General features: G+C 42.4%; 1 protein-coding gene across 1 annotated transcript in view; it reads right to left on the bottom strand.

Moving 5' to 3' along the window:
* Positions 1-13,141, bottom strand: part of LOC139384652 (USP6 N-terminal-like protein) — a 38,375-nt gene that overhangs the window by 11,319 nt on the left and 13,915 nt on the right. Inside the window, exons 4-8 of the mRNA XM_071129466.1 lie at positions 5,732-5,817; positions 5,597-5,636; positions 4,851-4,931; positions 4,548-4,655; positions 709-818 (exon numbers count right to left, since the gene is read on the bottom strand). Of these exons, the coding sequence (XP_070985567.1) occupies positions 709-818; positions 4,548-4,655; positions 4,851-4,931; positions 5,597-5,636; positions 5,732-5,817 (425 nt within the window). The remainder of the gene's footprint in view (positions 1-708; positions 819-4,547; positions 4,656-4,850; positions 4,932-5,596; positions 5,637-5,731; positions 5,818-13,141) is intronic.

Genomic DNA, 13,141 nt, shown 5'->3' on the forward strand with positions numbered 1-13,141 from the left:
GCCACTCCAGAAGGCGTATTTTCTTCTGTTGAAGCCATTCTGTTGTTGATTTACTTCTGTGTTTTGGGTCGTTGTACTGTTGCATCACTCAACTTCTGTTGAGCTTCAAATGGAGGACAGATAGCCTTACATTCTCCTGCTAAATGTAGTTTTCCGTTGATGATAGCAAGCTGTCCGGGCCCTGAGGCAGCAAAACGGCTCCAAACCATGATGCTCCCTTCACCATACTTTACAGTTGGGATGAGGTTTTGATGATGGTGTGCCTTTTTTCTCCACACAACTCAACTTTAGTTTCATCTGTCCACAGAATATTTCACAAGTTGTGCTGTGGAACATCCAGATGCTCTTTTACGAACTTCAGACACGCAGCAATGTTTTTTTTGGACAGCAGTGGCTTCTTCCGTGGTGTCCTCCCATGAACACCATTCTTGTTTAATTTTTTACGTATCGTAGACTCGTCAACAGAGATGTCAGCATGTTCCAGAGATTTCTTTAAGCCTTTAGCTGACACTTGAAGATTCTTCTTAAGCTCATTGAGCATTCTGCGCCATGCTCTTGCAGTCATTTTGCAGGACGGCCACTAATAGGGATTTTGATTTGATGACCAATTTACGCAGAAATCCAGATAATTCCAAAGGGTTCACATACTTTTTCTTGCCACTGTACATGAACAGCCACCCTTATGGTAGAATACAGCTGCCAACTTACTTGACTCCGAATCGATCCATGAACATGATGTGGTTTCTAAATGTCCTATTCACGTCCAGATCTATCTGTTTGATTTCCTGGGAGAAGATTCTGGCTTGTTCCTTCATCCTCTGAAAAAGTCAATTAAAACAATATATACATTTTCTAAATCCCTTGCACACTTCAAACATATTAGAAATTAATGAACAGCAACAGTACACTGTCTTGGTAAAAAAATCTTTCCCCAAATCTTTTTTCTTCTCAAAATCATAGATTCTATAGCATATAGGCAATATATTATTATATTAACTTTGTATCAAAAGCCATAAATCCCTGTCAGTAAACCTCTGTTATTGTGTGATGTGCGTGTGATCTTTGTATCTCCATCTCAATGCCATTTGCCTGTTTTCATCCTACATACAGTAACATAATCCTCTCTCTTTTTGGAGCCGCACCCAACAATCAATCAAAAACTATGTCAAATCAAATCAAGTTTATTTGTCACCTGCGCCGAATACAAAAGGTGTAACTCTTACAGTGAAATGCTTACTGACGGGCTCTAACCAACAGTGCAAAAATTGTATTAGGTGAACAATAGGTAAATAAAGAAATAAAAAACAGTAAAAATACAGTGAAAAATAACAGTAGCTGGTTAGTCGGGCTGATTGAGGTAGTATATACATGTAGATATGGCTAAAGTGACTATGCATATATGATAGCAGTAGTGTAAAAGAGGGGTTGGGGGGGGAACACAATGCAAATAGTCTGGGTAGCCATTCGATTACCTGTTCAGGAGTCTTATGGCTTGCGGGTAAAAACTGTTGAGAAGCCTTTTTGTCCTTGACTTGGCACTCCGGCACTGCTTGCCATGCGGTAGTAGAGAGAACAGTCTATGACTAGGGCCTTCCTCTGACAACGCCTGGTATAGAGGTCCTGGATGGCAGGCAGCTTATTCCCAGTGATGTACTGGGCCGGAAGCACTACCCTTTGTAGCGCCTTGCGGTTGGAGGCCGAGCAATAGCCATACCAGGCAGTGATGCAACCATGCCAAATCTTTTTAGTTTCCTGAGGGGGAATAGGCTTTGTCGTACCCTCTTCATGACTGTCTTGGTGTGTTTGGACCATTCTAGTTTGTCGGTGATGTGGACACCAAGGAACTTGAAGCTCTCAACCTGCTCCACTACAGCCCTGTCGATGAGAATGGGGGGCGTGTTCGGTCCTCCTTTTCCTGTAGTCCACAATCATCTCCTTAGTCGTGGATATGTTGAGGTATAGGTTGTTATCCTGGCACCACCCGGCCAGGTCTCTGACCTCCTCTCTATAGGCTGACTCATCGTTGTCGGTAATCAGGCCTACCACTGTTGTGTCGTCTGCAAACTTAATGATGGTGTTGGAGTCGTGCATGGCCATGCAGTCGCAAGTGAACTGAGCACGCACCCCTGAGGGGCTCCAGTGTTGAGGATCAGCGTAGCAGATGTGTTGCTACCTACCCTCACCACCTGGGGGCAGCCCGTCAGGAAGTCCAGGATCCAGTTGCAGAGGGAGGTGTTTAGTCCCAGGATCCTTAGCTTAGTGATGAACTTTGAGGGTGTTGAACGCTGCGCTGTAGTAAATGAATAGCATTCTCACATAGGTGTTCCTTTTGTCCAGGTGGGAAAGGGCAGTGTAGAGTGCAATAGAGATCGCATCATCTGTGGATCTGTTGGGGCGGTATGCAAATTGGAGTGTGTCTAGGGTTTCTGGGATAATAGTGTTGATGTGAGCCATTACCAGCCTTTCAAAGCACTTCATGGCTACGGACATGAGTGCTACGGGTCTGTAGTCATTTAGGCAGGTTGCTTTCATGTTCTTGGGCACAGGGACTATGGTGGTCTGCTAGAAACATGTTGGTATTACAGACTCAGGGACATGTTGAAAATGTCAGTGAAGACACCTGCCAGTCCCTATAATTAATCCTGCTGAATGTAGCAAGGGGTGGATGGGATTGGGGGTAGTTGTGAAAAATGATGGTCCTATAAACATGAAATGGTCTTGGTGTATAACATTACAATATTTTGTGTTCAGCACGCTGGCTTCAGGCTGCAATATGTGGGAAGATTAGCACACTTCTATGTATGTTCATGTGCTGTCTAACTGCCATCAGAAAGTATTCACACCCCTGGACTTTTCCCACATTCTGCTGTGTTACAGCTAAATAGGTTACATTTGTATTTTGTGTCACTGATCGACACACAATTCCCCATAATGTCAAAGTGGAATTAAGATTTTATAGATTTTTTTACACATTTATAAAAAAAGAAAAAGCTGAAATGTCTTGAGTCAATAAGTATTCAACACCTTTGTCAAGCCTAAATAACTTCAGGACTAAAGATTAGCTTAACCAGCCAGATACTATGTTGCATGGACTAACTCTATGTGCATTAATGGTGTGTGTCATTCTTTTTTCATGACTACCCCACCTCTGTACCCTACACATACAATTATCTCAGTCGAGCAGGGAATTTCAAACACAGACTCAACCACAGTGAGCAGGGATGTTTTCCAATGCCTCGCAAAGAAAGGCACCTACTGGTAGATGGGTAAAGCAAAAATAATTGAATATCCCTTTGAACATGTTGAAATGATTCATTACACTTTGTATGGTGTAGCAATACACCCAATCACTACCAAGATGACGGAGAGGAAGGAAACCACTCAGGGATTTCACCATGAGGCCAATAGTGATTTTCAACCAGTTACAGAGTTAAAATGGCTGTGATAGGATAAAACTGAGGATAGATAAACACTAAAGTAATACTGCAAACAATATGGCAAAGAAAGTAACTTTTGTTCCTGAATACAAAGCATTATGTTTGGGGCAATCCAACACAACACATCGCTGAGTACCACTCTTCATATTTCCAAGCATGGCGGTAGCTGCATCATGTTATGGGTATGCTTGTCATTGGCAAGGGCTAGGGATTTTGTTGTTTTGGATAAAAAATAAAAGGAATAGAGCTAAGCACAGGCAAAGCCCTAGAGGAAAACCTGGTTCAGTCTGCTTTTCAACAGACAATGGCAGACAAATCCACCTTTTGAGCAGGACAATAACCTAAATCGCAAGGCCAAATATACACTGGAGATACTTACCAAGACAACATTGAATGTTCCCGAGTGGCCTAGTTACCGTTTTGACTTAAATCGTCTTGAAAATCCATGGCAAGACTTCAAAATAGCTGTACTGTACACCAATGATCAACAACCAACCTGACAGCGCTTGAAGAATAAAAAAATAAATAATGAATGGGCAAATATTATACAGAGACTTGCCCAGAAAGACTTACAGCTGTAATCACTGCCAAACGTGATACTAAGATGTATTGCTCAGGTGGCTGAATACTTACGTATCTAATCAAAATATCTCAGTGTTTTATGTTCCGTAAATACTTTGACATTACAGAGAATTTTGTGTACATCGTTGACAAAAAATGACAATTAAATACATTTTAATCCCACTCTGTAACAGGACAAAATGTGGAAAATGTCAAGGGGTGTGAAGACATTTCTGAAGACAATCACAGGTATAGGGTATTCAGTAATGTTGAAAAGTTTTTTTTTTTCATGAACTCTGCCCATGTAGTGAACCTGGTTACTGATAGCGTAGCCTAGCACAATGACATCACTTTCCTGAGACCTGAAGTAGCAGTCGCCTTCAAATCATAACAACATGGTTTAGTGGTCCTGAGTGACCACTGGCTTTAGACTGCAACGTGCTGGTTGGATCACGATATCAAATCCCAATGTTTAGAGTAGATGCTTGATGAACCAACAGTGTGTGTATGTGTGCGTGCGTGCGTGTTAGATACTGGGTACTCTCTTACCTCATACTTCCCCTCGTTCTCATTCTTCACCTTCTCCACATCCAGCATCAGGGCCCAGACCTGGCCTCTCAGCTGCAGTGGGATACCCTTATACACACGCTTTACCATCTGAGGGGAGAGCAGTGGTACACACAGGGGAGACAGGGGTTAGACAGGGGGAGTCAGGGGATGAACAAATGGGGGGGTTGAGGCAGGAGTGTAAATGTTGAGTGAGCATTTCAGGCTAATATAAACATTTATAAACACATGGAAAGGATGTGGAGTGTGTCTGTCTGTGTCTGTGTGTGTGAGAGAGATTCTCACCCTGTCACTGTTCCTGTATTTATCCCATTTCTTCACCATCTTCAGCCATTTCTCCACCCTTTCAATTTCCAGGTTATTTTTCTGTCAGGGCGAAACAGAAAACACATTGTAAACTAGGTGAAATGTTATGTATGCAAGATGAAAACACATGTACATGAATAAGGCGCATTTACGCTATACAGTATAGTACAGTAATAAACACAGTACTTACAATGTTTCTTCTAAAACTACAACCAAATTAACTCCCTTTGTGGGATCATATAAAATATCACTTGACTTGAGAACCTGGTGTCCTGACCCCACTGCTATGATTGGGCATGTGCTGGTTTGTACTGCATTGACATTTAAAATTGAGGAGAGTTTATCCAATTCTGCCCAAGGTTAAATGTTGTATTAATTGAATCAATCACGACCACATGACCGGTTCTATGGTGAGAGGAAGCGTAGCTCCCATTCCAGGAGTGAGTGAGATGCCTAAGGATCGGCTTCGCCTTAGATGGATGTGGCCCTAAGTTAGCGGGAGGGCGGCATGGATTGGCTAATACACATACACAGAGCACGCACTAAGCATTGACACACACACACACACACACACACACACAACAGCTGCACAAGGAACCTTACACCTCTATATGTTAGAGGTCACACTTGAAAGGTTAGTTAGTGGCTTCAATATACCGCATAACAGAAACTGTAGTGTGTCTCTTTGACCCTGTTGATGCATATGTTACATTTCCTCTTCTTACCTTCTCCTCATGTGCACTAGGGGTTGGCAGCTCCTTGTCACTGTGGGGGGGGGGGGGGGGGGACACAACATCAGTCAGATTCTGCCAGTCAAGTAATGTGTACAATACTGTACACACAAACCCAGTTTGACTTACTGCAGAAATCCGAAACGGTCGGTGACTCTGTAAATACTGTAGTCTGCATCCTCCCAGGAGTCAATCACCACCCCCTCCTGTCTGCCCTGGAATAACACACAGACAAATCAGAAACAGCACACAGCCAAGGGAAAACATGCAGTAAGTTGGCCTGTTGCTTTTAAATAGTTAATTCAAGTCAGACTTTGGGCCACTGGGAAAAACACAACACATGCTGCTCTCTAGAACAATGCATTTGATTTTAGTACAAGCGCATCACATCGCTGTGCCTGTCTCAATGATGAAACAAATGGATGCATTGTGTCTATCTATGCTGTGTTAAATCGCGGCCATTAGAACAAAAAATACCATTGCCATGTGTACATTGTGGCGCAGATATTGCCCAAGGGGCAGAGGACAATTTTCTCTCAGGACTAGTCAATGGACTACATAGATGTGGCTAGCTATTAGAAAGCATAGAAAACAATCAGAAAGCAGGTTGCGGTCAAAGAGAGAGAGGGTCGATACATTCAGCCTACAGAAACCACAGAAACCAAACCATGTCACCACAGACGAACGATCACAGCGATGGCTCCCTGAGGGTAGACTGCAAATGGTGTCAAGTGTGGGAAAGTGAGGGCTAAAAAGTGTGAGAAAGTGAGGGCTAAAAAATAGGTCCTGGCGGATGTCATTTGGGGTGGAGAACGCAGAGAGAGGAAAGGGGGAGATGGATATAGTTAAGCAGTGAAAGGGAGATGAGAAGGAATGTGTGGAAAGCTGGAGAGGGAGAGAGAGACACATGGTCAGAGAACATGCTTGGACTTCGTAATGTTCGTCCATGCATACACTATCGTTCAAAAGTTTGGTCACTTAGAAATGTCCTTGTTTTTAAAAGAAAAACACGTTTTTTTTGTCGATAAATACAACATCAAATTGCTCAGAAATACAGTGTAGACATTGCTAATGTTGTAAACGGCAGATTTCTTATGGAATATCTACATAGGCGCACAGAGGCCCATTATCAGCAACCATCACTCCTTTGTTCCAATGGCACGTTGCGTTAGCTAATCCAAGTTCATAATTTTAAAAGGCTAATTAGACTAGTTAAGTATCTGGAGCATCATTGTTTGTGGGTTCTATTATAGACTCAAAATGGCCAGAAACAAAGAAATATCTTCTGAAACTTGTGAATCTATTATTTTTCTGAGAAATTGCCAAGAAACTGAAGATCTCGTACAACGCTGTGTACAGAACAGTGCAAACTCCGCACTAACCAGAATAGAAAGAGGAGTGGGAGGCCCCGGTGCACAACTGAGCAAGAGGACAAGTACACGTGTCGAGTTTGAGCATGTTTAGGCATGACATGCCAGCAAGAACCGCCGACACTACACATCCAAGTATAACAGACCAAATTCTGAAAGACAAGTGTTGTAATTTTTTATTCCGTAAAGTGAGTGTGAAAGAGGCAAAAAAAGGATTATTGCCTATTAACAATGACAAGCCACTGGGGTCTGACAACTTGGATGGATAATTACTGGGGATAATAGCAGACAATATTGCCACATCTTCAATCTAAGCCTACTAGAAAGTGTGTGCCCTCAGGGCTCGAGGGAAGCAAAAGTAATTCCACGAGCCAAGGATAGTAAAGCCCACTTCACTAGCTTAAATAGCCGACCAATCAGCCCGTTGGTAAACATAGTAACCTTAAAAAAATGTGTAACCAGATACAATGCTATTTTACAGAAAACAAATTGACGCCAGACTTTCAGCACGCTTATAAGGAAGGACATTCAACAAGCACAGCATTTACACAAATGATGATCAAAAGGTTTTGTTAGACTTCAGTGCAGCTTTTGACATTATCAATCAGTCTGCTGCTGAAAAAAGTATGTGTTACGGTTTTACATCCCCCTGCTATATTGTGAATAAAGAGTTAACTGTCTAACAGAACACAGAGGGTGTTATTTAATGGAAGCCTCTCCAACATAATCCAGGTAGAATAAGGAATTCCCTAGGGCAGCTGTCTAGGCCCCTTACTTTTTTCAATCTTTACTTTGATTAAAGCCAATGCGTCTATGTGTGTGATGTCTCAACACTATACACATCAACTACTACAGCAACTGAAATGACTAACACTCAACAAAGAGCTGCAGGTAGTTTCAGAATGTGTGACAAGGAATAAGTTAGTGCTAAATATTTCCAAAACTAAAATAATTGTTTTTGGGACACATCATTCACTAAACCCTAAACCTCAACTAAATCCTGTAATAAATCATGTGGAAATTTAGAAAATTCAGGTGACTAAACTGCTTGGCAAAACTCTGGATTTTAAACTGTCATGGTCAAAACATGTTGATACAGTAGCTAAAATGGGGAGAAGTCTATCCATAATAAAGTGCTGCTCTGTTCTTAACAGCACTATCAACAAGGCAGGTCCTACAGGCCCTAGTTTTGTCGCACCTGGACTACTGTTCAGTCATGTGGTCAGGTGCCACATTTTTGCAGTAATGCTGCAATTAGTTGGTTGTAATTTTTGGTAAAGCAGAGATTTCCATATGTTTTAGTTAGCTGCATGTATGACATAACTCCACCAGTCGTTTTTATGATGTCATTTACAAAGATTAAACCTTTTTAAACATTTTCTTTTTAAATTATGTTTTTTTTTTTTATCAATTAGTATATTTCAGTTTAACCACAGTATTTGTTGTATTATTTGTTCTGTCTTTTCTGGTGGATTAAATTGAACCAACTTTCTATGGCTTGTTTTAAAAATAGCGATAATTGGGAGATGATTTCCTTATAACTGAAAGTGAGAAGTTGCAATCTGAATAAAGGGAAAAAAAGGCCTTTCTTGAACAGGGCGAGATATTCTTACTAATTTGATAGAGAACCAGTTCGGATTTAAATATAACTTTTGTATGACTGAAGCCTTTCGTGAGAGGTCTAATGCTTTAAAATGTAATCATTTCTGCCCTCTGAATTAATATTCATTATAGTTTAATTTTGTCTGGCTTGCCGTTCCAAATAAAATTGAATATTTTTTTGTAATATAATTTCAAAAACTGTTTGCTAGGTGTTGGCAAGACCATAAGCAAATAAGTAAACTCACGTCGGAAGACATGAAGTGCTTTGAAAAGCTGGTCATGGCTCACATCAACAGCATCCTCCCAGAAACCCTAGACCCACTCCAATTTGCATACTTCCCCAACAGATCAACAAATCTCAATCTCACTCCACACTGCCCTTTCCCACCTGGACAAAAGGAACACCTATGTGAGAATGCTGTTCATTGACTACAGCTCAGCGTTCAACACCATAGTGCCCACAAAGCTCATCACTAAGCTAAGAACCCTGGGACTAAACACCTCCCTCTTCAACCGGATCCTGGACTTTCTGCTGGGCCGCACCCCAGGTGGTAAGGATAGGCAACAATACGTCTGCCACGCTGATCCTCAAAACTGGGGCCCCTCAGGGGTGTGTACTTAGTCCCCTCCTGTACTCCCTGCTCACCCACGACTGCGTGGCCAAACACGACTCCAACACCATCATTAAGCTTGTTGACCACACAACAGTGGTAGGCCTGATCACCGACAACGATGAGACATCCTATAGGGAAGAGTTCAGAGAACTGGCAGTGTGATGCCAGGACAACAACCTCTCCCTCAATGTGAGCAAGACAAAGGAGCTGAACGTGGACTACAGGAAAAGGAGGGCCGAACAGCCCCCTATTACCATCGACAGGGCTGTAGTGGAGCGGGTCGAGAGTTTCAAGTTCCTTGGTGTCCACATCATCAATGAACTCTCATGGTACAAACATACCAAGACAATTGTGAAGAGGGCACAACAAAACATTTTCCACCTCAGGAGACTGAAAAGATTTTGCATGGGTCCCCAGATCCTCAAAAGTTTCTACAGCACCATCGAGAGCATCCTGACCGGTTGCATCACCGCTGGGTATGGCAACTGCTATGCATCTGACCATAAGGCGCTACAGAGGGTAGTGCGTATGGCCCAGTACATCATTGGGGCCAAGCTTCCTGCCATCCAGGACCTATATAATAGGCGGAGTCAAAGGAAAGCCCACAAAATTGTCAGAGACTCCAGTCACCCAAGTCATAAACTGTTTTCTCTGCTACCGCATGGCAAGTGGGACCGGAGCGCCAAGTCTAGGACCAAAAGGCTCCTTAATAGCTTCTACCCCCAAACCATAAGACTGCTGAACAATTAATCAAATGTCCACTGGACTATTTACATTGACTGCTCCCTCCCTCCCCTCCATTTGTTATGTACACTGCTGCTACTCACTGTTTATTATCTATTTATCACTTTAATCCTACCTACATTTACAAATTACCTCAACTAACCTGAACCCCCCCCCCCCCCCCCCTGCACATTCGGAACCAGTACCCCCTGATATAGACTCGTTATTGTTATATTATTGTGTTACTTTTTCTAATTATTTACTTTAGTTTATTTGGTAAATATTTTTTATGCAGAATTTTAACCCATTTTATAAGAGATTCTCCAAAATGTAAATGGTCCAGGCATTTATACACTGCTCAAAAAATAAAGGGAACACTAAAATAAAACATCCTAGATCTGAATGAATGAAATATTCTTATTAAATACTTTTTTTTTTACTTAGTTGAATGTGCTGACAACAAAATCACACAAAAATGATTAATGGAAATCAAATGTATCAACCCATGGAGGTCTGGATTTGGAGTCACACTCAAAATGAAAGTGGAAAACCACACTACAGGCTGATCCAACTTTGATGTAATGTCCTTAAAACAAGTCAAAATGAGGCTCTGTAGTGTGTGTGGCCTCCACGTGCCTGTATGACCTCCCTACAACGCCTGGGCATGCTCCTGATGAGGTGGCGGATGGTCTCCTGAGAGATCTCACCTGGACTAAAGCATCCGCCAACTCCTGGACAGTCTGTGGTGCAACGTGGCGTTGGTGGATGGAGCGGGACATGATGTCCCAGATGTGCTCAATTGGATCCAGGTCTGGGGAACGGGCGGGCCAGTCCATAGCATCAATGCCTTCCTCTTGCAGGAACTGCTGACACACTCCAGCCACATGAGGTCTAGCATTGTCTTGCATTAGGAGGAACCCAGGGCCAACAAGGGGTCTGAGGAACCCAGAGCCAACAAGGGGTCTCACAAGGGGTCTGAGGATCTCATCTCGGTACCTAATGGCAGTCAGTTTACCTCTGGCGAGCACATGGAGGGCTGTGCGGCCACCCAAAGAAATGCCACCCCACACCATGACTGACCCACCGCCAAACCGGTCATGCTGGAGGATGTTGCAGGCAGGTTCTCCACGGCGTCTCCAGACTCTGTCACGTCTGTCACATGTGCTCAGTGTGAACCTGCTTTCATCTGTGAAGAGCACAGGGCGCCAGTGGCGAATTTGCCAATCTTAGTGTTTTCTGGCAAATGCCAAACATCCTGCACGGTGTTGGGCTGTAAGCACAACCCCCACCTGTGGACGTCGGGCCCTCATACCACCCCCATGGAGTCTGTTTCTGACCGTTTGAGCAGACACATGCACATTTGTGGCCTGCTGGAGGTAATTTTGCAGGGCTCTGGCAGTGCTCCTCCTGCTCCTCCTTGCACAAAGGCGGAGATGGCGGGCCTGCTGCTGGGTTGTTGCCCTCCTACGGCCTCCTCCACGTCTCCTGATGTACTGGCCTGTGTCCTGGTAGCGCCTTCATGCTCTGGACACTACACTGACAGACACAGAAAACCTTCTTGCCACAGCTCGCATTGATGTGCCATCCTAGATGAGCTGCACTACCTGAGCCACTTGTGTGGGTTGTAGATTCCGTCTCATGCTACCACTAGAGTGAAAGCACCACCAGCATTCAAAAGTGACCAAAACATCAGCCAGGAAGCATAGGAACTGAGAAGTGGTCTGTGGTCACCACCTGCAGAACCACTCCTTTATTTGGGGTATCTTGCTAACTGCCTATCATTTCCACCTGTTGTCTATTCCATTTGCACAACAGCATGTGAAATTTATTGTCAATCAGTGTTGCTTCCTAAGTGGACAGTTTGATTTCACAGAAGTGTGATTGACTTGGAGTTACATTGTGTTGTTTAAGTGTTCCCTTTATTTTTTGGAGCAGTGTATATAAACTCTAGTCGTACTTTATCAAAATAATTTTCAAAGTCCGCTATAAATAGCCTGGTTTCTAAATTTTTCAGAGTGTTCTATTGTTTCCAGTACTTGCCTTATATTATCTCCAATGTACTGTATCATCCATGTCAACAACCTGTCTAATTAGAGTGAATAATGTCGGACAATTCCTTTTCAATTCTATGCGCTATACATTTTGCTAGACTTTTTGCACCACAACACTGAAGTGTAAGGGGCCTCCAATTTTTTTTAAATGGACTGGATCTTTATATTTCCCACTTGTATCCTGTTTCAGTAATAATGAAATCAGACATTCTTGGTGAGTGTCTGATAATCTACAATTTATATAGGAGTGATTAAAACATGCTAATAATGGTCCTCTGAGTATTTCAACAAAGGTTTGGTTTACCTCAACTGGTATGCCATCCAGCCCTGGAGTTTTCCCGGCCTTAAAGGCTTTAATTGCATCAAGAAGTTCCTCCTCTTTCATTTCACCATCACAAGTCTTTCTGTACGGCTGTTAATGTTACAGTATTAATAGAAAACAATCCATACAATTAGCTTTGGTTAGAGGAGATGGAGACTGAAACAAAAACATACGCTTAAAGTACTTTGCTTCCTCTTCCTCCTCCTCAAAATATAATTAGGTGAATCATGGGTAACTCCGTCATTTGTAACAAGTTTCAGTCAATTATTTCTGGTAGCATTTCTATGTTGAAGATTTAAAAAGAATTTGGTGCATTTTTCCACATATTCCATCCAATTTGCATTATTAATATAATATATTCCACTTTAACTTTCTTGAATAAGTTCCTCCATTTCTTTTTGTTTTTCCTCTAACTTATGCTTATATCGTACAATTTGTATTGCTATCTATCTTTTCTGTTAGACCTTCTATGTCCTTTGTTAGTATGGACTCCTTTGACTTAAATTGCTTTTGTTTTAGAGATGAGTTGTCATGTTCGTCGTAATGATGAGACCAAGGCACAGCGTGATAAGAATACATTCTTCTTTATTTAAACAAAGAACACTAAACAAACTAATAAACCGCTATGACAAACCAAGTGCTGCCATGTAACTACACATAGACAATAACCCACAAAACCAAAATGGAAATGGCAACCTAAATAGGATCCCCAATCAGAGACAACGATAAACAGCTGCCTCTGATTGGGAACCAATTCAGGCCACCATAGACCTACATTTACCTAGACAAACCACAACCCCATGGATATACAAAAAACCCTAGACAAGACAAAAACATACATACCACCTTCGTCACAC

Source organism: Oncorhynchus clarkii, chromosome 26 (genome assembly GCF_045791955.1).
Source record: "Oncorhynchus clarkii lewisi isolate Uvic-CL-2024 chromosome 26, UVic_Ocla_1.0, whole genome shotgun sequence".
Lineage (NCBI taxonomy): Eukaryota > Metazoa > Chordata > Actinopteri > Salmoniformes > Salmonidae > Oncorhynchus > Oncorhynchus clarkii.